A 23,169-nucleotide genomic window follows, 5' to 3' on the forward strand; every position below is an offset into this window, starting at 1 on the left:
GTTGGAGCGACTTTTTTTTAAATAAATTGATTTATTTCGTAAAGAGGAAAAACAATCTATCAGATGCTTCAACTACAGTATATGTAAAGTATATGTATATATATATATGTATAGAGAATTTACTACATCGAGTGTGTGTTACGAATCGCATATTACCGCGTTTAGAGTAGCTTGCACATCTATATTCGATCCCCTTGCTGCTCCGGCTTTTGCTACATTTGCTAATCCTTGCTGCCGGGCCAGTCTCCGAAGTCATCCGAAGGGTTGTTTCACATCTAGGCTGATAAAAAGAGCAGTTTCATCCTCGCACTTGGTTGGCCCTTCGTTGTTCTCGCGGGGATTTTGGCCGATCAGCTACCGGTGGGCGATGCCTTTGGCTGCGGTTCCTGCCATTCGGTTCCTCTCCTAGACGGAGTTTTCGTCCAAGCCCTACGGAGAGTGGCAAAGAAGGCAGAATAATTACACTGGGAAGATGCTGGGGAAAATCCCGATCTGGGAGGTATTTATTTTCCACGGACACACCTGCATTAATGGGCTGATGGCGCGCGGTGCAATCGATTGCATGTGGAGCGCCCCGTTCGAACCGCGCACCGTGCTCGGGTACGTGTGGGGCCCCAGGAGCGTGGTTGTCGTGGCCGACGATGCGCACGATTCCCGCTTGTTGTACGTCAGCGGTCTGGAAGCAGACAGCGGATGGTGCACGGTTACGGTGCCATTCTTTAGGGCGGGAAAGTCTTTAAAATCAATTACAAAAAAATGGGAGCAGACGAAGCAGAGAGCCAAGGACCACGCCATACATTGGCTGTCAGCCAAGGATTGGACCGTGACAAGATCATTGCAATGGTTTCGACTGGCATCGACTGGTGGCAATGGTCGTTCAGATGGCGAAAGGTAATGGTTACTAATCAACTGCGAACCCGGTGGTGGATCCTTCCGGCAGCGGCTGATTTATTTTACAATCGACCGATGCCATTGAACTGGTTGGCCGGGTATTGGAGACTCGTTGTGAAGATAACCTGAACGTAACTGAAGATAAGTAGATCCTAAAGTAGATCACAATGTAATCTAGTCGTTAATTGAGCTTTAAATTTAGTATTCAGATTGCGACCTGCATCATGGTTTAAGCGAAAGGAGCTACTAAACCTGAGCAAGTCTTCGTGGCTCATGTTGAAAACATGAACCGAATCCAGCTCCTACTAAATTACTCATTTTTGCCATCAGGATTATTTACTTATATTCAAATTTGTCAGTGTTAACGCGCATTAGGCAGCGTTTTTGTCAAACAACGGCAGATCAAACAACACGCTCGCTTCCGGACACCGGACACTAAAAGGCCATCTTGCGCTCCGTTTCCGTTTTGTTCCGTGCGCCACTGCCTGCCGGAAGTCTGGCCTATCTGTCCATCAGGTCTTACAGCAGGATTAAATGTTAATCAGAACCAGACCGGCCGACGGAAGGCACCATTGTGCCAACGGTGGCGGATGGTGAGTTTGGACTCTTTAATCTGTCTTCAAGCAGAACCTCCGGATGGAAGGTGATTCATCCTTCCCGTCTTCTTAATCTTAAATTGTTTGATACCGGCGAGAAGCTTTCGCTGACCTACTTTCCGATGGAGAAATGGATGTGTTCTCCACGAAACGGCTCACATTCATCACCTTTTCCATTGCTATGCGAAGCAGGCATTGACTTGTAGGATTTCGATTTTTTTCAAATTGGTCAACAAAGTAACCATATTATTTGATTGCCGCATTTCTTAAACTGCCGCGAACGTCGTTCGCGTTTTGTTGTTCATTTTTTTATGTTCATGTCGTCCCCTGCGATGGAAGACAGTGCCGCGTGAGTACCATCATTTGTAAAGTATTTCCACATTAAATCACAATTTTTGCAACAGATTATGCGCCATTTGTGTGGAGGTGATACTGGACGATGCCAGATTTCTGAAATGCAACCACGAGTTCCACGGGGCCTGCATCGACGGTTGGTACAGGCGGCGGGCAATCTGTCCGATCTGTCGTGTGGCAGAAGATGCGGTGGCCATCATTGACATGACGCTCAGTGACGATGAAGAGACGGAGGTCATTGATCTGACGATCAGTGATGGCAACGGAGGTCTTTCCGAAGAGGAAGTATCGGGCGAAGATCCAAATGGTGACTGTCCATCTCATAGACAGTTAATCGAAATTGAATCAGACAAAGAAAGAGCCGAACTATTGGAATCGTAATAATATTTATTATTGAAAATAAGAAAGGATGGTCTTCATTACCTTAAGAATTCGTACCGTTACCGTAAACTCTTAAATTGGCAAGTACTTTACGAGAAACGAGCCACAACTTCCCGAGTTGTGTTTCGCTCGTTTGAGCTCGGTATGAAGACTACTTGATTGTTCGGTTGAGTTTGATATCAGAATGACAGTGTGCCGTGGTGAAAATGGTTGTGGTGAAAATGGCTCACATTCAACATAAACTACATAACCAATAACGAGCCGAATGGAAACGGAGCTAAGGGATACACCGAAACGATGAACTTACCGGAAGCTTTCCGTTCGGGACCGTGGAGAACATTCCTTCGATTGGTTGTAGCCGGAGTTAGTGAAGCTGACGTGACGGTGTGTGGAAGAGGTTTGGCACAGACGGGCATGCGGGACACACGGGAAAATAATGTTGTAGTAGAGATGAAGATCATAGACACATAGGATAGAAGATAAGATAAGGATTAGAGTCTTGAGAGAAGGTGTGATGAAATGCGTTTTAGGAAACATCCATAGAAGAAGGAAACATCCACTTTTACAAACTATCGGCGCCTGAAAGTTACGCCGATTAAGAAGTTTCACAACGACGTCAAGGTTTCTCAATACTTTGAGCTAACATCGCAAAGCGTATCGGATGCGAGAGAGTAAAAATATGTTTCCTCGCCATATGCATCGCCAGTGGACATTCCGAGCTACACGCTGCACCCTGAGACACAGAGTCCGAAAATGCGCCCTACTAATGTCCTTTCTTGCTGCTCTTGCAGCGATACGGGCGATAAAACGGGTTCGAAATTGGCAATTGATGGTTGGCCGGAATCGAAGCATGATTTAGGGATGATAGCCACCGGCGACCGACCGACCGATCCCCCTGAAGCATCGGACGATCGGTTACGAGACGTTAGCTTCGGCGACTCCTTTCCAAACAGGAGGACGATAGCCCCGGGATAATATATCACACAATAATGTTGCACTCCATTGACCGCACACCTTGGGGTAGCAGCGCCCGAAAAGCTGCAAAGCTCGTCCGAACGACGTGGCCGACGTGTTGGGCAAACATTGATACCAGTACCAGTATGCTTTTTTCGCTGTTTCGTATCGACGATAAGTATTGCGCTGATTGAAAAATGCCCATCCCATCGGCTGGATATTGCATTTTTCACAAAGTGCCGGGCTTTCTTGGTTCGGTCTCAGCGTTTCCCACAATTGGTTTCTGATTCTTTCTTCTTTCGAGAAGGACGCAAGCGAAAGTTGGAAACCAATTTGCCAACCGGGGCACCGTTGGCTAAGTCTGACAAGAGATTCACTGTTGGCCATTTCTCATCCACGGCTTTAAAACGTTAAATCAGGCGCACTGGTCTTTGGGAAATTGGGGAAGAATCAAACTTTTGACGACGATTGCACCACGAAGATGGATCGTCTGCATCCACAGGAATCTGGGGCACATCCGGGAAGCATTAAGAAGGTTTATGTGGTGAACCGGAAAACAATGAGCCGCCCAAAACGCGGTCGACCTTACACTAACAATCCATAAAGCACGATTATGCGTTCCGGCGTATGCTGTTATTATCCGTGAATACTGCGGAACGGACGGGGACTCCCAATGTCGTGCCTGCAGCGAATGTGATCGAGACCGCGCGAAATCGTCCGAGGTTCCGACGGTGCCGTAGTCGTAAATGAGACACTCTATGCAATGGGTCACCGGGTGCCATTGATGGGGTCTAGGTAAAGTGGGACGGACATAAAAGTGTGGCCCGGAACGGCACTTGCATTGCGTCTGCCTTTGACATCGCAGAAATGGCGACGCGACGATGTGTTCGCGATGGGCGAACTTTTGAACTACGACCCCGCCGCCCGGGTTGCTGTTGGTACACAAACGAAGTAGAAAAATTATGATATTAACGACCAGAACGGCGTGGCGTGTCCTTGACGACGAAGGATATTTCCGTTGCACCGTTCGGAGGCCCCGGAACCCCGTCCTGGAAGCAGCTTTTCTCGGTCAATGGAGAATGGGGAGACGCGGAAAGGCCCGGAATGGCTTGTGGGGTCGAGACGCGACTTACCGACGACTCCGTTGGCGCACTTGACCCAGACGGATGTTGCGTTCGTCCCGCCAGCGCTCGAGCCGATGCCGCAGCGCCAGCCGTACCTCGGAGTTCAGAAAGCAATAGAACAGCGACACGGACAAACCCTGGGACGGGGGGAAAGAGAAAGAAAAAATGCGGTGACTTCGGATACGATGCTGTTGCTGTGAGGTAGGAACTGTGCTGTCGTGGTCCCGGTGTCGCTGCAAAGTGTCGTCAAGTTCAGTTCAGTACTCTTTAGCCATTTTGTTTCCGGCGTCCGGCGTGCGGAACAATTATTCTGTTTTGCTGCTCGTACAGAGAACTGCCGAAGGATTTTTGTGGAGGCCAGCACGCGATTGTGATTATGAACAATGCGCATTATTTTCATTATCATTGCTCCAACAGCACTGCATTATGCATTGCCAGTGCGACTAATCCTTTCGATCTCTAATAGAGAAAAAACCACATTAAATGACACATTTAATCCACTTCGCATTAAATTGAAACCTTCATCATCAACTATCATCGGTTTCGATCCGATAGGCCGGTAATTTATTATCCAAAACGCGGTGCCAACTCGGTGACTGCAATCGAAATCACGATCCGTCGCAGAGCAGAGTTCGGCCGCAGGAGTCGGGGTTTGAAATTAACACCGGGCGATAAAATGGCCAACCATTTCCGCTTCACAGGGCGCCTCAATCGCGTGATGGAGCCGAAGCCCAGCCGTTCCCGTGTTACATTTCAATTTCTAGATTAGCGTAATTGGAGGAGGCACGGAATTCGGGAAGCCGTGCGAAGCTCCACCGGCATTTGTGGGGCTTGCCACAACATGTTGCTGTTGCATACCTATGTGCTGACGGAAGGAAGTGGCCACACCTTGCCCCTGTCCGCCCGGTGGGCAAAATATGAAAATAGTTTTGTGACTTTAACCGCGGGTAGTCATGCAAAACAGCGCTACAACAATGTTGCACTCCTGGCTGGCCCATGGCCTCAAAAGCCAGCTCGAATTTCCTTCTTTCGGATTCTTTCCCCAAGGCACAAGGCCATTGAGTGAATTTAAATGACTCAAAATAGACTTTTATACAAAATGACGTGTGCACGTGTTCCGTTTAATAATTCAAGTAATTAACAATTCGATGCTTTCAACTCTTAAAGCTTTAATTAAATTAATAACAGGTTCCACCGGGACCGCGCACCCGACCGCCGGGTGATCGATCGCTCCACGTACCTGAGTGCTGAGCAGCAGTGCCCGGGCGATGGCGAAAATGTCACTAACGACCCCCTCGGCCGGGGCGGCCAGCACCACCAGATACGTGATGCCCAGCAACGGGATCAGCACCAGCAGCGCTTTCGAAGCCTTCCGGTACTGGCGCGTCTCGACCGTGTTCGCGGAGCGTAGCTTCGTGATTAGCACCTGCAACGGGTCCGATGATACGTTCCGATGATCCGGACCGTGGACGGTGGCCAGGAGCTGTCCGCCATACTCACCCACATGATTCGTATGAGAAACACGAGATTGATGATCAGCACCGCGCAGACCGGTCCCTGGAAGATCCAATCGACGACCGACTCGCGCATCCACGAGCACTCGATTTCCAGCTACCGGAGGCCATAGTAAGAACCGGGGAGAAAAGTTAGTGAAGCAAAGTCGGAAATGCAAAGCGTAACTGACGACCCAAAAAGAGGGGGGGCGCGTCCTGATTCATTCGCCAGCCGCAGCGAGCCACTGTAACCGGATCGAGTCCCGGATCGTGGGCCGGAGAAAAACACATCGACCGCTACGTGCCGTTTCGACCGGAAAACAATCACCACTAATTGAGCAAGGCGCACCCATTAACCGGGAGGTCGAACCGGAAACGGGTCGCCGTTCGGATGCTGAGTGTTGTTGTTCCGGCTTCGGTTTCGGCGGTGGGTGCCGGGCGTGGTCCTCCTTTTTTTGTGTTATTGTTGGGCGGTCGACGGTCGGAAAAACATGAGTGATGTGGTTGATGGAAAGTTCCGGGACCAAAGCCCGCCACAATGGTGGCAAGCATTCGGTGGCTAATACACCGAATGGAATGATTTTGGGTCATCATTGATTGATGACGAAAATGATAGCAGCATCATCAACCAAAAAGGACGGCTCATGGATGGAACCACACATGGAAAAGAATCAATCTTCTGGCGCACTTTTGCGGTGGGCGGACTGAAGATTACCAAAAACAATTTAAACTTTCCGTCGGTGCCGCTGGCGCGGAACGAACCGAACTTCGAGTTCGGCTGAGCGAAGTTCAAAGTTTCGGTTCGGTTGTTGTTTCAGCCCAAATCAAACAAAGGACCCCTACACACATCCCGAAACGCTCGCTGTCGAGTTGGTTCCCGCTGGCTTGGCTTACGTACCGTGTCCGTTTTGTCCAGCCCGGACAGTGTAATTCCTTTCGCGATTGCCCAGAGCGCCACGAAAATAGCGGGACCACCTTTTGGGAGAGAGAGAGAGAGAGGAGGAAAACGATAACCCTTGTTATGATCCGTGGGGTGGTGGGTGACACACAAATTGTAGCAGAATCGGCCATTAGGGAAGACTCTTTTCAGGTGGTGGTGGGGCCTGTTATGATCCTTCTCCTTGTAATTATCTTCTAAAGGGGGCTGGTCCGCTGTAATTATCGCATAATGATGAAACAGTGTTGTTGATGGCCCTTGGCGGCTCGCCAGCAAGCCCTCTGGGTTGACCCCAAGTTGCGTCTCTATTAAGAGGTTTTCTTCGCCACAAAAAAACGGTTTCCCAAAACAAACGCTTTAAACGCGAAAAAGGTGTGCCGGTGGATTCTGTGGCTTTCCGCCGACAAATTGCTTACAAGTTCAAGATTTTTCTACGAACGGACACAAAGAAATGGCGCAGTGTTTTATGCGCCCCGCCTAAGCCCGGTTCTGCTCCTGGGGAAGCTTGAAGTGAGCACAATTTATTTAGTGTTTATTGTGGCGATAATGGGCCCTTGCGAGTAGATGCGGATCCGAGATACCACTTATCGTTGGACAGTTTTTCCGGAACGTTTGGCAATGTTGTAGAGTGCTGAGTGTCCGGCTGGATGTTTGCCATGCCACGCGCCTCGGTGAAGTGTGCAGCTTTTTCCGAAGCCAGTCCGCAATGGTGGCCGCTCGTTTGAAGGTCACCTAGCGAAAAGTTTGAGTAGCCTAACACATACCCCAACCGATGGCAGCGTACATGTTGAAGCGTAGATTATCGCCAGAGAAGGTTTCCACGACGAGCATGTAGAGGTACAGTCCTGGAATCGAGAGCAACGGAGTCGGATCAGAGCTTTTTTTAAATTAAACTAGTCCTTAACTAATCGATAATGTTGTGGATCACTAGAACCCTATTAAAAGTCTGGCGCCATTAGGCTATTATTTAATTTATTGTCTAATAACTGATAATATTTAAGCGATCTCCTGAATCGGTTAATGGGGCGACCTGGCGGGGGGATTTCATTTAAATAGCATTTTCTTAACTGACCGCTCGACAATAAAATCCATGCCTAATCGCACGGCTCCATGCCCGGCTTCGTAACGGATCGAATTGTTTATTTTAAATCCAATCACACGATTATCCGGAGCAAGTAGAAGCAATTTTTTCCTCAGTTTCGAGGAGAAACCTTGGAATCCCAGCTTCTTAACGGTCCTTGTAACGGCCACGGTGGCCGGAGGAGGAAGCAAACGATAGCGAACGCCGGATTGGTTTGCAGATCGATTTAGTCCCGTTAATCCCACCATTAACGTGCCATGCCGTCATGCTCTTGGGCATAATCCCACTTTCTCGGTCTGGCACGCGGACGCGCGGAAATCCATAATCAATATTTATTCGCCTTCGCACTCGCCCCGGGTTTGCCCTCTTATCCTTCGACCGCGTCCGATCAATTCCAGGATTCGGACGGTAAAAGTTCTGTTGGCGCCGGCTAGATAAAATCTTAACCCCGAGGGTCGAGATAAAGACCGTTAATGCCATTTGGATTAGACCACCACCCGAAATGGGTCACGGTTCGGATTTCGAAATTATTGCCAGATAGGTCGCCATGATCGGTGACCGATCGGCGACCGGTGCAACTGCGATGGGAATTATCATATTCCGTGAATCATCGAAAGGTATCTCGATGTCCGAAAGAAAATTGATGCTCATTTAAGTCCAGCGGTTGGTTCTACGTTCTACGGTTTAAGTTTACTAGAGATAGTTCGCTGCCCGCCGGTGTACCTCTTTCGATGGTTTGCGCTCGGCCGATTGTTCGGCCACGAAAATCTGCTCATTATGATTTCGATCACGTTCTTACGGTTCGCCGTGTAACGGTTCTCCCATCTGGCGGGAACTCGAAAAAGAAAGTGGGTGCACCGCTGCGCCATTTACGGAAAGGGGATTATTGACCAGATTGGAAACTCCTTTCCAAGCGATCAACCGACATTAGCTTTCGAACACGGTCGGTCGAAATTGACCATCGGAAGTGAGCTGAATTTCTGATAAATGAAGCATCTCTTTGTTCGCGCTGTGCTGAGTTGAGAAAATATTAAACAAGCTTTAAGAGCGTTGCCTCGTCAGTTCCTCAGCTGAAATAAAAGAAAAAGACACGCCACACGTGCTCCCAATCATTGCGGCAACAAGAAGTTTTCGCTTCTCCGACTGTATTATGGCATTAAAATAATGGACCACCGGTGCATGCTAAATTTTTCATAAGAAAAGACGGCGCTCCAAGAATAACGACAACGACACGGCATGATTTCGTGCTGTTTATCTTTTCATTGGACAGATTCTGGCTTTCAGAACGAGTACAAGAAGTGGAGACAAGCTGGCGGTACATCAAATGGCTCGGAGGACGTCATCCAAATGGCACCCACGTGCCGGGCCGGGATGTGCGATTTATTAGCAGCCAGACCAGAGCATGACGTCGCACGGAGACTCTTCACGATGAGAACGATACGAATACACTCAGCGCAACGAGCTCCGAGCTAGCTTCTCGAGGATGTTCTAGGAATTGCGAACAGTGAGCTAACAAACTTGGGAAACAATAATTCAACAATTCCCCAAAATCGAACGATGGACGATCGACCTACCTTCAACCAGCATCCAGAAAAAGTTGGTCAACGTGAAGTAGTGTAGCAACGTGACGAAGATTACACAGCTGGTCATGCCGCTGTTGCTGCCGCTGGTGAGCTGTGCAAGGACGAACCACAGGCAGAAAACAACATTCATCAGCATTAGACATCGGCACTCATCGTCGGACCTCGGACCTACCTGGAGCGTAAGGATGATGATCCATAGCAACGCCGACAGGATGTAGGTTATGAAGAGATTCGCGTGGATCGTGTTCCGCAGACACCGCAAGTCTCTGTGGGCAGTGCGAATGAGAGGAGAAAGAGCCGGTGAGCCACCCAATCACAACAGGCATCCCACAGGCCGATCCTGGGTCCTTACTTGAAGTAAACGAAAACTATCACAGCGAGGCTAAGCGCCACCAGGCTGAGTATGTAGCCGGTGTAGTAGATGATGGACGAAATTTCCACAATATCCGGCGGCGGCTCGGACGTGTGGTGACAGGCGGCATAGTGGCTGTAGTTGTCCCACTTACCATTCGGATGACAGTACCGGGTGGCGTTTTCTGCGACACACAATTGGGAAGAAAACGATAAATCATCTCGAAAGGCCCGACCGACGGTCCTTGTGGAATCTCCCCTGTGATGATGGTTTATGGTTGTCCGCCCCAAACAATGTTACGTCTCCTTGGGCTTTTGAATTTCGTGAATAATTCCACTGTGTGCCTGTGTCTGTGGAATTGAAAACCTCGCACGATGGGAGTTTGTGGTCCATTCGTGGCGGGTCCGGATCCGGCGTCGAACGAATCATCTTATTAAGTAAAGTGCAGCTGCAGCGCAGCAGAATGGGCCAGCAGCAAAAATGGTGCAAACCGATGCATTGTTTGCAGTGCTCAGAAACATTCACCACAACTCGGGACTCGGGGTGCTCAGGGCCATTCTTGTGTCCGGTTCAAGTGGGCAACGTTTCAATTACGTTAGTGGGAAAACTTTAATTGAATGCCACAGCAGATTGGCATCGAAGGTTGAACACAGTGTCGTTGCCAAACACATGTGCTTACTTTCTATATTTGCGTTCGTAATAATGTGATAATTGATTTGTAAGCTTCACTAACAATGCCACTGCCGCCCCAGTGCTACTCATAATTGGCGGGCGCTATCACCGATGGGACCGTCTGTCGAAAAACGGTTGGACGAAATTCAATTTCAGAAACAATTCCGAGATAGTGTAAAACAATGAGCTGAACGGAGTGGAATGGAACGGGACAGGATGGGATGATCAAAGGCCGGACAAACTTCTTATCCGCTGCTGTCATCGACGGCGAGGTTCCAAATGTTTCTACATGACTGTATTCAGGGCTTGGCAAGTCCGGGTGGCCGGAAACCATACACAGTGCCCCAGAGAAGTTGTCCACCAGAAGTTGAGGACCAGAAACGGTAATGAAGATAAATTTGGTCGACCCAAAGGTTAAGGACTGGAGGCACTCGAAGCAGAGAGCGAGAGAGAGAGAGAGAGAGAGCGGTTCGTTTACTTACGAGTCACATCGTAATGGACGCCTTTGAACTCCTCGAAGCAGGGCAGCACCGCCCAGGATCCGGGCTCCGTTCTCGGCCAGCACAGGACCCGGTCAAAGTCCACCGGACATCCATCGAACGGCGTCTGGGTGGGTGGATTGTTTTCGGAAACAGAAGCGGAGATATTAGTTTAGTCTTTTCGGCGTTCCCGGGTTAGGGTTAAATAATTTGGTTCCCATTGCGCTATGTTTTCGCTTTCGGTGTTAATAGAACAAATAGGATTTGCCGGGATTCCCGTACCTTGGATTCTGCATCTTGGTGGGCTTGCAGGAGACATTCGAATTCGGTGCTCTTCTCGAGTGCACCGAGCAGATCTGGTGGCACCGAGCTGAGCTCGTCGTAGTCCTCCACGCTGACCGACCGGCTGGTGTTTTCCACTTTGAGCACAAACTTTGCGTGCTGGAGTTTGCCGGGGCTGCGATCGATGGCGAATTGTCTGTAGTCCTTTTAAAGTTTTTCTATTGCATTATGTTAGATCACTTTGGCTGTGCACTACAACTCTGCAAAATGGAGGTTTCTAAAGTTGGGGAAAAGGACACTGACAGGGCGTGTGCTTAAAGCTATTTAAACGCAGGAGCACCGCAGGACCCGTTCCGACGGCCGAATCCTATGCAAACGCAAATCGTACCTTTTTCCCGTGAAATCCTTTGCCTGCACAACACAAACCTAGCTCCAAGGTCGACGGAGCAATTGTTTAGTCACTAATGAATATGAAATGACTTGGCCCCCCCCCGGAGCATGAGACAATGAATTTTCTTCCGAAATCTCGCCCGAATGCCGGTGGCTAACGTTGAGTAAATATTTGTAAAGTTGAATTTTGCCTGTGTAGGGTCGTGGTGGTTGTGATTCTTCTTTTCTTGTTTAGATTTGAGCTACGGAGCTACGATCAGCTCCGTTCCGAGTATTGTCCGACGGGACAGCCACGGGGGATGAAAATGGCGGCCGTCCGTGATATGAAGGCCGTTCCACAGATTGTAGGTTCGGTTGAGCGACGCAAAACGCCTACATTCCCGGCATCCCCGGTGACCACCACAGAAGGTCGCTGAGACCGCAGATGGCTGCCGCCGGGTGATTGTTGTGATAGCCCGCCACCGAGTCCGAAGTGAACCCGCGAAAAAGGCCCCAAAAATACGTCCCACATCAGAAAAGCCACGGTGACCGGCAGGACGAAGAAAAGGCCGTTTTGCCTGTACATTTGCGTGAAAGTGGTTAATGAACCGTTGCTTGGTTTACCACCAAACCTTATTCACCACTACGTGGTGGTGAAAAAACCCGTTTAAAGCCACCGCTCGAGGAGCCAGACCCGGTTTTCGGGGGCCCTTTTGGGGGATGAAAAACGTGCCAATAAATATTGTGAAATTAGTTGCTCCGTGAAATGCATAAATGGAAGAGCAAAAACATAAATTCGCAACGTACGATTCATGGGAAAAGTTTAGCACCGACGCGACGCAGGATTGTTTGTTTCCCACCACGACCAAATCCGACCGATAAATTCGGTGCGTTCGACTAATATTTTTAACCAGAGTTAAATCTTTTTGTGGTCACTGCCCCTGCCAAGAGTGCCGTTTTATGAGAGCAGTATCCGAGAGAAATCCACTTCCAACGGCCACGAAAAAACCGGGCGTCAAAAATCAATACGACACTCTCTGGTGGCACATTTGTTAAGCTCGCGGTGGAACCACAAAACTATATAAATCTGATCCTCCGTAACTCACGGAATTTGCCAGTCGGTATGTTTTTTTAGCCGCCATTTTAAGCTTTATGGTAGCAGCTGCGTGGCTCGGCACCGCAGCTTTTGGGTGCTCCATAAATATTGGATCGGTACCGCGCGCGACGTAAATTAAGCCACGCCATTTTGATGCTTTGTTGGCGCCCGGAACACAAACACTCCACTCCAGGAATCATATATTTTTGGGTTCCATTTTGTGGCGTGGCTCTTGAATAGAACTGGTGACTTACACCGGACCGAGACTTGTTGCCAATGCCAATTAAATAGATTAATTCGATTTCTCATCAACACAATGTAGGAAAATGGGTGCGATAAAAGAGCCGCCTAATGTTGCTGTTCCAACATTGGCTCCGGGCGTTAAGCACAACCGTTGGCCACAAAATGAATCTAATTAATGAGCATGTTCCCGTAGTTGAGTGCGATGAACCGATAAATTCATTATTCAGATATTGGAAACTGACGCGCATTTTAAATTAGGGAGCGTTAAATTATGCGACGGAACAAAAACGCTACATAAAATTATTAAATTGTTGTGGCTTTCATTTAAAATGGGGCAAATTTAAACATTTACTTACAAACATTTGTAATGCCAGCAAAGAAGGTGAGAAAATATCAATAGGGACACAGGTAAAGTCATGTTTTGCGATTTAACAGCACCGTGAATTGTGTCGTACTTTAAATCAAGCTTAGTTTTAGTGGTCCCTTGCTGGCAATCGTTAGGCTCTTGTAGTCGTTAGTGGTATGTTTCGAAATTGGCAGTGTGTTTACTCCCGGGTTCCCGGGTGTTTGTATGGTTCCCAACCGCCGGGGTTTCGGTTAGCAGCTGGCCAAACTGGTGGCTGGTGCTGGTCGTGTTCGCGGTTGGTAGTTCCCAGTTTCTTTCGCGTTTTAACGACCGTCGGTGCCATCTGGTGGGCCGCATTCGCGCGGCGTAATTATGCTCCGGCACCAAACATCCCTCGGGTTGTCGGGGTAATGAAAAACGAACTAACCGGGTCTTGACGGTGCATCGTTAACATGAAGTAAACAGTGGACGGTGAACGATCGTTCGGAACCGGATCGTGGTTGTGGCCACGGATAATATGATTCGGCGTTCGATTTCAATCTCGGTGATTGCGAGAGGTTCGCGGCCGGCCAAACCGCAGCACAGCGGCCGTTAATCGCCAATTTAACGACTTTACGATACGATGTGGTGCTCGATGTGCAATAAAAAGCGCAAAATGAAGATAACATCGAATTTTGGCAGCGGACAGTACTTTGAAGTGCTCCGGGTGACCGTTCGAAAGTGGTGCAAAACTTAATTAAACCGGACCGGAAAGTTTCCATCAGTCGACCGAGTTCCATTTTAAGATGTCGCGTTTTCTTTCCCCACTTTCCCGTTCTTCGCGCTATACAGGGGACTTTTGGAAATGAAAATTAATGACTGCCAGCGCTGTTTGTGTTCAGTTTGACACGACAAACAAGTGGCACGGGGGGACCGATCGTTGGCTAAACACACACCGACAAACCGGGCCCGAAAGGGGGAAAAGAAAAGCAAAAACAACCCCATGATGTCGCCGATAGAAAAACTTGTCTCCACTCGACCCTGCGTCCTAACGAAGGAGAAAAGTCCGGCCGTTTTTTTTGGTGCCTCAAAGTTGCAACACGGTCCCTTGAGTGTGGCCATTCTCTGGGCGATGGGTTTTGTGCTAAATTTATTTTCCCCGAAGGTTTCCGGTTAAAGCGGAACGCGAGGAAAAAGTATGTCCGCGTTCCGCCGGAGTTCCACTTCAACTGTGCCGTAACACTTATTAGCAGCGGTGGTCACTAAATCTGGGAATCGCTCATCGATGTGACGCGTTTAGCTGGAGGCACTTTTCTTTTGGCCGGGTCTTTTTTTTGTTTTATTGGCGGAACTCGGGGAAAACCCGGTGAAGGAGCTAATGTGATTTGCAACCGCAATGTAAAAATGGCCGTTCGTTAAACAAACTTTTCTCTGTCCGGCGCCCGAACCGGGTGGACAGAGGTTCGTTACGATTGTTCGGTGGAAGTTCCAGCACTCCAGGGCCTCATTCACGGGATGCGGTTGCGCAAGGATCGAGTCGCGGCCAGCCCTTTCTTGTTTGCTTTCCTCGGGACCGCCAACGGGAGGGCTCTTCCGGTTTCTTGGGTTGCAATTTTATTCGCCACACACATACACGTAGCTAAATGGGGTCCGGTGCTGTGTGATTAATTTAATTACTTTTTATGGACAGCGCGGATCGCGGACAAATGACAGTTAAGTCTAATTTATGCCGAGCAGCAGTTTGGCCCGGCCGAATGTCTCCGTTAATTTGTGTGCTTTCGATTGGTGCTATTTGTTGATTAAGGCGTTAAGCCGACTTCCGTCGCGATGGGACTTGCCCCGTTTTGTGTGCGCTTTTGTTTGGTTTGCCCACCCGATCGACACTGCCAAGCTTCTGAGGCGGAACAAGGGTCGCTAGTGGGTAAATACGGAATTGGAACCCGCTGTTTACCGGAGTTGTGCCGTATCGTTGTCCCATGAATGTTACACGAACAAAGCACACAGGAGCAAGGAGGAGAATTTTAAATTAACTCCAGCGTTTGAGAGGCAACCCAAACTCTTGAGGCTGACCGAAAAAAAAAACAGTAACATCGGTGGACTGTCCTATCTTTTTTATAGTTTTTCCAAGAAGGAAAACCCGGAAAAGTGGATACCTGTTTCAAGTAAATTGTCGGTCCAACAGCGGAAACCAGATACCGTTGCCAATGGTTGACCTTTAAGTGGTAGCGAAACTGCGGAGCATCAAACAGCGGGAGAGATGGATGAGTTGTATCCGGAACTACGCCGTCTCCAGTTTATGGCAGCCCTGCCGGTGAATTACGATCCGTTGAAACCATGATCCTTGACGTTAACGCCACCTTCACGCTAGGGTTACGGGCTACGGTACTTAACATCCGGGCACCGCGGGGTTGAACTACTCTTCTGTTTCCTAGCGTTGAGGCTGCCCAACGGATTGGAAAAACGCACATTACGCGGTCAACGCGGAGAGCTTCGCGGTTTCTGATGGATGGCACACTTTGAGACGCGATAAATCCGTTTTAATTGTAAAAAGGATCATAAACTGTCGTGGCTAGGGTTTGTGGTTATCCCGCGAGCGGTCGATGACTGAACTCCACCACTCAGTCGTTGGTTACTTGGATGGAATTAATTATTGGTTAATTGGTGATGGCTACTAGGCGCCTCCATCGAAAGTCAACAACCACCAGGCGTCTCCATCGAAAGTCAACGACCACTAGGCGCCTCCATTTAACCTGCATCGGAAATTACGAAGGATTTGATTCGCTAATTAATTCGGTAAATTCAGTTGTTGTGCAAATTTATCCGTCCACCCAGAATTCCATAGATTCTTACTGGCCATCCGACCAAAATTGCCAAAATTGTCATAGGTACGGCATCTGCTTCGCTCTCTCTCGTTCTCTCAGTGACAGCAGGTGATACGACATTTTTTTCTGAAAATTTAATCTTCACATGCACAATACATCATACCAATTTTCTTGGCCGCTGACTTGAGGTGTCAGAAGCCTAACGCCATTTTGTCGACACCAATCGCACGCGAACAAATACGCAAAAGCGGGCCACATACGTAGAGGGCGAGACAAAATTTATACAATCAAACGCAACGGAGATTGATGGGTCCTGCGCCCCATCCGAAAGCCGCTGCTGAGTCACTGTGTTTGCCGAGGCCGTCATCACAAAGAAAGCGAGATCCTTTGATGAAGAGGTTTTGCAGGCGGCGGGCGTTGGCGTCAAACAAATGTGGCGGCCGCTCGTCTTCTAATCCCACACGACGCTCGTTACCGATGCGCTACGATTCGGTGGAAAAACCGCAAGTCGCGTGTAGAAGAAGCTCAAACATACTTAGCTACGTTTCGTCCCCGTTCGTCCCCGGTCTATTGTGTCTATTTTGCGTCACCAAAATGGAGTCAAGTTCTGAGAGGTTCGCCCCGGCGCGTGTGGCGCGTTTCGTAAGATGCGGTTCGGTTAGCTCAATAGAATTTATATGATGAGAAATATCCATACCGCATAATGAAAATTACTACTACCACCGTCGGCGGACATTCCATTCCATTACCGAGCCCATGGTTAGCATACTGGAGCCAGGCGCACGGAGAGCGCATCGAAGAAATGCCAGCATCCGGTATGTTGACCAGGGAATGTATGCGCCAGACGTAGCAACGGCCACCATAGGTCAGGGGGCAGTGGCATTCTGCTAGCCCTCGAAGCGCAAGCGGCAAACGAAATCAAACGATGCGCCCGTCAGTCAGATGGGGTTGCAAAAAAACTCCAGCATGATGGTGATCATTTCCTCCGATGGACCGTAACACGGGTTTCAGAGGAGAACATTAATTAAACCGTCCCGCAAAATAACCACTTCATAGAACACACGCTAAAGCACCTCAGATCCGTCGCTCTGAGGGCGGCGTGCCGGTGACACTGATGAGGTTCCAACAACGACGTTGATGATGGGCGGTAATGGGCTTCTGCGCCCGTTTGAAGAAAACAAAACATGAAACAAATGAGCCGGATTGTGTTTTCGATCGTCGGAGAACGGGTGGAGAATCAACGAGCAATTAAATAAAATAACAAACACGAGCAGAAACGAGATACTTTCTAAAATACGGTTCCCTGCAGCACGCACGAGCCAAGTTACTGCTGGGAGTTTGGTGCTCCAACGAGTTTGCTGCTCCACTCGCATTTCGTATGCAAAATGGCCAATGTTTACGGGCGCCGGGCCCGTGGGGCCCTACATTCGGTTCCGTGTCTGTGCTGACGATTGCTTGAAGCTGACGATTGTGTCTGGGCCAGCTGCCAACCAGGGCAGGGAGAAGAATTTATCGATTTTATGCAAATGTCCATCCGTACACTTCCCTTGCTTGCGGCGCTTCTCTAGGGTGGGTTTGAAGTTTCGGTCATTATTTTAATCCTACATGCCGGTGCAGGGGCTTCGTTAGCAGCGGGCATGTCCTGCAGACATACCGACCCGGGCGGCGGTCAATTTGGCCTCTACACGGCCCAATGGTGGCGAATTATGTGCAAAGCTCGGGCAATCGGAGATCCGGATCTCCTTCCCGGGGGCAGATTGTTGTGGCATTCGTAAGCATTCACGTGCATGATTAATGTAGACTTTATTGGAGGCGCTTATGACGTGACGGCTTGTTAAACAAATGCTCACGGGTGATCACTCATCACTGCCGAGGAATCCCTGTTATTGCTCACGCAGCAATTGAGTTGAGCCTGAAGTTCTGATTGTGTAAAATTAAATTTGATCAATATCTGCACAAGAGACAGTGGCCACCAGCAAAAACTGGAATCGCGATGATATATTTCCGCAATTGAAAATAATACCATAAGCCCGGCAGCTCTGGTCACATAGAATGTTAATGGTGCTGAACGCCATTTAGTTCACGTGCCACCGTCGCTGGCTGCCTCGAGGACTTCTCTACGACCGATTTGCAAATGCAGTGATCAGCAGAATGCCGTTCCCGTCGGAGCATCTGGTGCCGTATAATGGATGACCTACATCCCGAGTCGGCATTTCGGGACCTCAAAATTGGCTCTCCAAACCAAAGCGACCGATTTTATTCGCTGTACACGCCACGCTCCAGGCCACGTTGGCAGTTTGTTTGAAGCAATTTTGAAACAGCACACACTCGCAGGACGAATGTGCATTGTGCCAGTGGTTCCGGTTTGCATCCTGCTGCCTGCTGCTGACCACTGCTGGTCAGTAGTCGCTTCGCTTTTTGCTAGCATCTGACCGTTCCGGGGCTTAACATGGTTTGGGTGGGGTTCTCGGCTGGGGTTCGTGGTTGGGGTCGGGGCCAGGTCCGGCGATAAAACGGGGCCATCGGCATCGGGGCCCCGGGGCCATCGACTCAAACTGTCACAACGAAACAGTAAATCATGTTACAGCGCTGGCCATCGACGAAAATATTGTCATCGCCAGCATGGCGGACTGTGTATCGATGCGGAAGTCGGCGAACGAAAGTGGTGCTGATTTCTTGTCCAAACATTTGATTCGGTTTTGCATGGTCCGGGGTCACGGCGAAAGCAGAACGAAATCGGTTACCACCTTTGCAAAATTTACCACCCGGGCACCAGGGTGTTTAAAATGAATATTACAATCATCACAGATGTCGCAAATCGATTTGTGGCCACGCCAATCTTTCTGTGTTACGATGAAGCCGGCAAATTTTGTGCCGGCCATAGCCATGGCTCACGAGGTCGAGTAGAGCCATTTGGAACCGACTGGGGCTTGGGGATAATTGCATCCTAATTGACAACCCGCAAACTAGTTGTCCTTTGTCACAACGACAACGGGCCGTTTTGCAGTTTTGGACAGTAGCTAAAAGGTAGCGCATCCGATGGACGCTCACCGTTGCTTAGCAAACGAAGCACTTTAATATCCTCCGTTTGAGGCTGCAGCAAATTCAGCATCCGCACGAATCCGACTGTTTTCATCGGCCTAACGAAAAACAACGCTTCGGGTGAAGCGAAAGTAGACGATACGCTTCCAATCGATATTCCTTTAATAATTTCTCTTCGCCTTATCTTCGTCGGTTCAGCTTCCGGTTCGGCTCGGGCTCCAATCAAAACATCGTTACGATCGCATTAAAACATAATCATTTATTAAACAGCGTTACAGCGTGAGACGCCCCCGGACTTTCGGCATCCACACGGTGCGGTTATCGAAATCGAAAGCTTCGATCGATGCGAGAGCTGAAATTTATTATCGTCCGTGCGTACAAACTATCAGCTTCTGCGGTGGTCGCATCCTGCCGAGCTGACTTCTTCTCGCCCTGTGGGGCTGGCACCGGCAGCGCCATGAATAGCGAAACTATGAGAACCAGAGCCAACTGTGCCGTGGTCCAAAAATGGAAGAACGCATGACAAATGTGGGCCGGTCGGTCGGTTGGCGGACGGAAAAAGTCTTCCTCGAACGAACGAGGATTGGCTCGGTTCGGTTTCGCTCGCAATCGTCGCTGGTGGTAAGAAAGCAATTCGAACGTTGTGATTGGAAAAAGCGGCACCAGCCACTGTGAGCACCCATTTTTCAGCCATCATCCGAAATCCCTCTCGAAAACGCATCCATTTCAATCGAGCGAGTCAGCGAGCGATCTTCACTGCGGGTTGCGCGTTGTTTATCCGAAAGGTATCTTAAAGCGGTCTGAAACTTTGTCATGAAATTTGAATCTTGTTTTCTGAAGCGACTTTGTGGAAGTTTTCGTCACAGGCCAGCTCACATCATAATCGACCACCAAGGAGCATAATCCTGGCACGCGCTTCTCGTGAGGCTCCCGTTTGGCTGGCTGTAGGCCGCAGGGCGTTTGAACTAGGCCAACAGGATATTATTCGGCGTAATCGAACGTTGATGCCGAAAGCCAGCCCGGCGAAGTGCCCGTGCTTTCTCAGAAACCGAAGAAAGTCAGAATCATGCCTCAAGCTGAGCCTGATTCAATGCTTTAAAAAATGAAATGAAATGAAATCTCTGCCGTTGGCATGTGTATGTGATACGGTATCGATCCGGGCCGGTGCCCTTTTAACGTACTTTTGGCGTCTAACATCTTTGCCGAAGCATCTTCACGCAGCACGACGCCGGGCATTAAAACAATTTAACGTGCGTATGATTTAATGTGAGTTTAATGACCAAAATAAACGGAGGGCTTGCGATGACGGTGCTGCGAGGCTGCAGCGACGGACTGGACGGGCCTGGATCGGTGCAAATTGCCGGAAGATTGATGGTCTCCCCGGAGAGGGCCAAAATATGGCTTCAGCATTACAGCTATTTTTGTACACGGACCCAAGGGTGGACAATCGAAATCGATGATCATGCTCGGGGGCCGACCAAGAAGCGTTCGACGTTCGACACAAACACTTTGCCTTCGATACCGTCCTACGTTCACCCAAAAATGCTATTAACTTCCAGACGGATTTGATTGAATGTCTTTTCTAATCAATGCTTAAAGGAAGCCATAATTAATCATCGTTGTTAATGTTTTATTGCGTTCCTTTCTGGTGAGTTTGGAGGTATTATTAGTTTTCCCATGAAATTCATAACTCAACCAACGGCCCGAGTGAGACAGCGCCCTGTGAAAAGGTCCAACAAAATTGCTTTTCGGCCACCCGGCTGCAAAATTATCAGGTGTTAAGAAAACGTGCTCAAGGTAGAAAAAAACGCCCAGCTCGAGGATTAGTATCTTTCGGGGCGCCGAAAGATTATCGGGATGAAGCAGATTATATATAATCTCGTGGGAAGTTTTCATCACGCAATTCCACAACTATGCGCCGACCGGACCCGAGCAAAGAAGTGCCAGAAGCAATAAAGTTAAAAATATGCCCCATCTTTAAAGGAAACTCCAACTAAGCGGGCCGCCACTGTTCGTACATTCCCCCGAACCGGGCCAAAGTTGCGTTCTTCAGGTTTCGCTCACACCTCGGGTAATTATAAAGTGTGCAAAGTTTTCCCATTTGACCCGAGCAACCCGAGGAAGCGCTGCAAATAACGATTCGGACGGTGAAAATGGTGCTCCATAAAACGGTGTGACTTCTTTGTCCGTTGCCGACGGAAGAGTAGTTTTTCAAAGCCACACGGAAGTAAGCGTATAATTTTTTGGGTCCCCTGCTGTCGTTAAAGCTGTCAAAATTGAAGGTTCCAAATGAAAGCGGACTTTGGAACCGGTCCCGAATCTGGTGGTTCGCTGGTGGTGAAGTAAAAACAACCGGAAAACGGTGAATAGGACTCCCGCCTGTGAAAACAGACACCAATTGACATGGGAGGGCCCCCCACTGGCAGCGGTGAGCCTGGAGAGTGACGAAACCCAACGGTGGCCGGAATCGTCGGTGCGGAGGCGCAAATTGACAGAGATTTGTCGCCCGCGGACGAGAATGAATGAGCGAACGAACCCGCGTAAAAAAGGAGTTGCTTTCTGTTTTAAACATTTAAGGACCACTCCAGCGACTGCCGGGGCAAGCCAGGGCGACTGTTGATTTTTTCTCCCCAACCCTCGGGTCACTTACATTCGCCATGGCCGTGCGCTAAGCTTCGCACACCTTCGTGGATTCGGTGCCGGAAGGAACAAACAAAAGAATTCGCACTCACATTAGTGTAAATTTTCAGTGAATTTATGATGCCGGCAACACATTCGCAGACGCTCCACACCGTGGTGGTGAGTCGTTGATGGGATTTTTCTCGTTTTCCGCTCTCGATGCTTGTCGGCCACGATCTTTGCAGTTTCGAGGAAGCTAAAAAAGTGCGGCACCGGCAAAAGAAGTTTAAAAATAGTTCCACCAAAAATCGCCCCAAAAGTTTCACCGAAAGGTGAACCGACGTGGCGTGACACGGAAGATTCAACTTTTGCGTTTCCAGTGGGCCGGTTGACGGGTTTTATCGTTGTCTAAGTTTATCGGAAGTTGCGACCAAAAACTGTGGCAAAACTGATTTTCATCCTGTGCGCGAAGACACTAGTACCGCGCGGCCCAGATAGTTGTGGTCTCATAAATAACTCAAAACTCGTTCGCGCGTTCCGAGACAGGATGTCCAAAATAAACTCTCTAAACTTGACTCTAAATTTTCTTTCACAAGGTGCCGGTGTCGGGCTGTTTCAGCAGGACCTTCGATGGCGATGGATTAACACTCGCTGGGCTGGACCGGTATTGGAGGCGTAGGCTCGCCGGCGGCCACAGTGGTTTCTTCAAAACAAACACAAAACCTGAGCCAACTTTTGGCTTGCGGCGCTTCTGGCGAGCGAAGTCGATCGTGAGCGATGGGGATTCTGCCCCAGTCACGTGACTGGTCGACTAGCGGAGCAACATCTGCACGCTGGCTGAGTGGCTCCGGTGTCTACCTTTTGTTGGGAGTACCTTAATTCTTTGGCCCGAAGCGTTTTCGGGTTTTCCGCCCAGCTCCTCAGGCCGGGCCATCTGGGGAAAGTTGACTTTTCTAAGTTGTCGCTGCAATGTTTTTCATCGTTTCTGTTTTCTTACGCTTCTTGGTGGGGACAACCATCCTTTTTGAGCCTGTGCCAACACGAGACCACTTTCGAGCGGAGACAGCTATCGATTGTGTTGCTTTTCGGGCCCATATTGTTGTCGCCATCACGTCCTGCATATATGCGGAGCCTACTTTGCGTCGTGAGAAATATGAGAATGAGCTCTCATCAAAGCCACGGTCGACTTTGATTGGGCTCGGGGTGGTCGAAATTTTCGGTGTGACCTAACTTTGGGCCACCGTTCCGACGTGTGGCCCGGTTCGCATGAATAGATAATGCTCAGGGGTCGGCGTGGGCTGGCCACTGCTGGCGATGTCAAGCTGTTTAGCCCTCGGAGTAAATCAAATTTACGCTCCCTCGTCGACGTGCATCGGGCAGCGTCACATTCTCCGGGGGACTCCGGAACGAAGAAGGACACCGAGATTAATCCATCAGCCGGGCCTTCGGACCTGCCTTTTGCATGTTCAATTGA

General features: G+C 49.3%; 1 protein-coding gene across 1 annotated transcript; it reads right to left on the minus strand.

Moving 5' to 3' along the window:
- Positions 1-43: 43 nt before the first annotated feature.
- Positions 44-21,735, minus strand: LOC131215977 (diuretic hormone receptor-like). The gene is made up of 14 exons (XM_058210373.1): positions 21,727-21,735; positions 11,180-11,383; positions 10,901-11,024; positions 9,747-9,930; positions 9,567-9,660; positions 9,386-9,485; positions 7,495-7,575; positions 6,692-6,768; positions 5,801-5,911; positions 5,541-5,726; positions 4,310-4,437; positions 2,530-2,595; positions 523-676; positions 44-429 (listed from the first exon to the last, which is right to left on the minus strand). Exons 1-14 carry the CDS (start codon positions 21,733-21,735, stop codon positions 406-408), a joined length of 1,542 nt encoding a protein of 513 aa, XP_058066356.1. The 3' UTR covers positions 44-405.
- Positions 21,736-23,169: the final 1,434 nt, after the last annotated feature.

The sequence above is a fragment of the Anopheles bellator genome, chromosome 1 (assembly GCF_943735745.2).
Source record: "Anopheles bellator chromosome 1, idAnoBellAS_SP24_06.2, whole genome shotgun sequence".
Lineage (NCBI taxonomy): Eukaryota > Metazoa > Arthropoda > Insecta > Diptera > Culicidae > Anopheles > Anopheles bellator.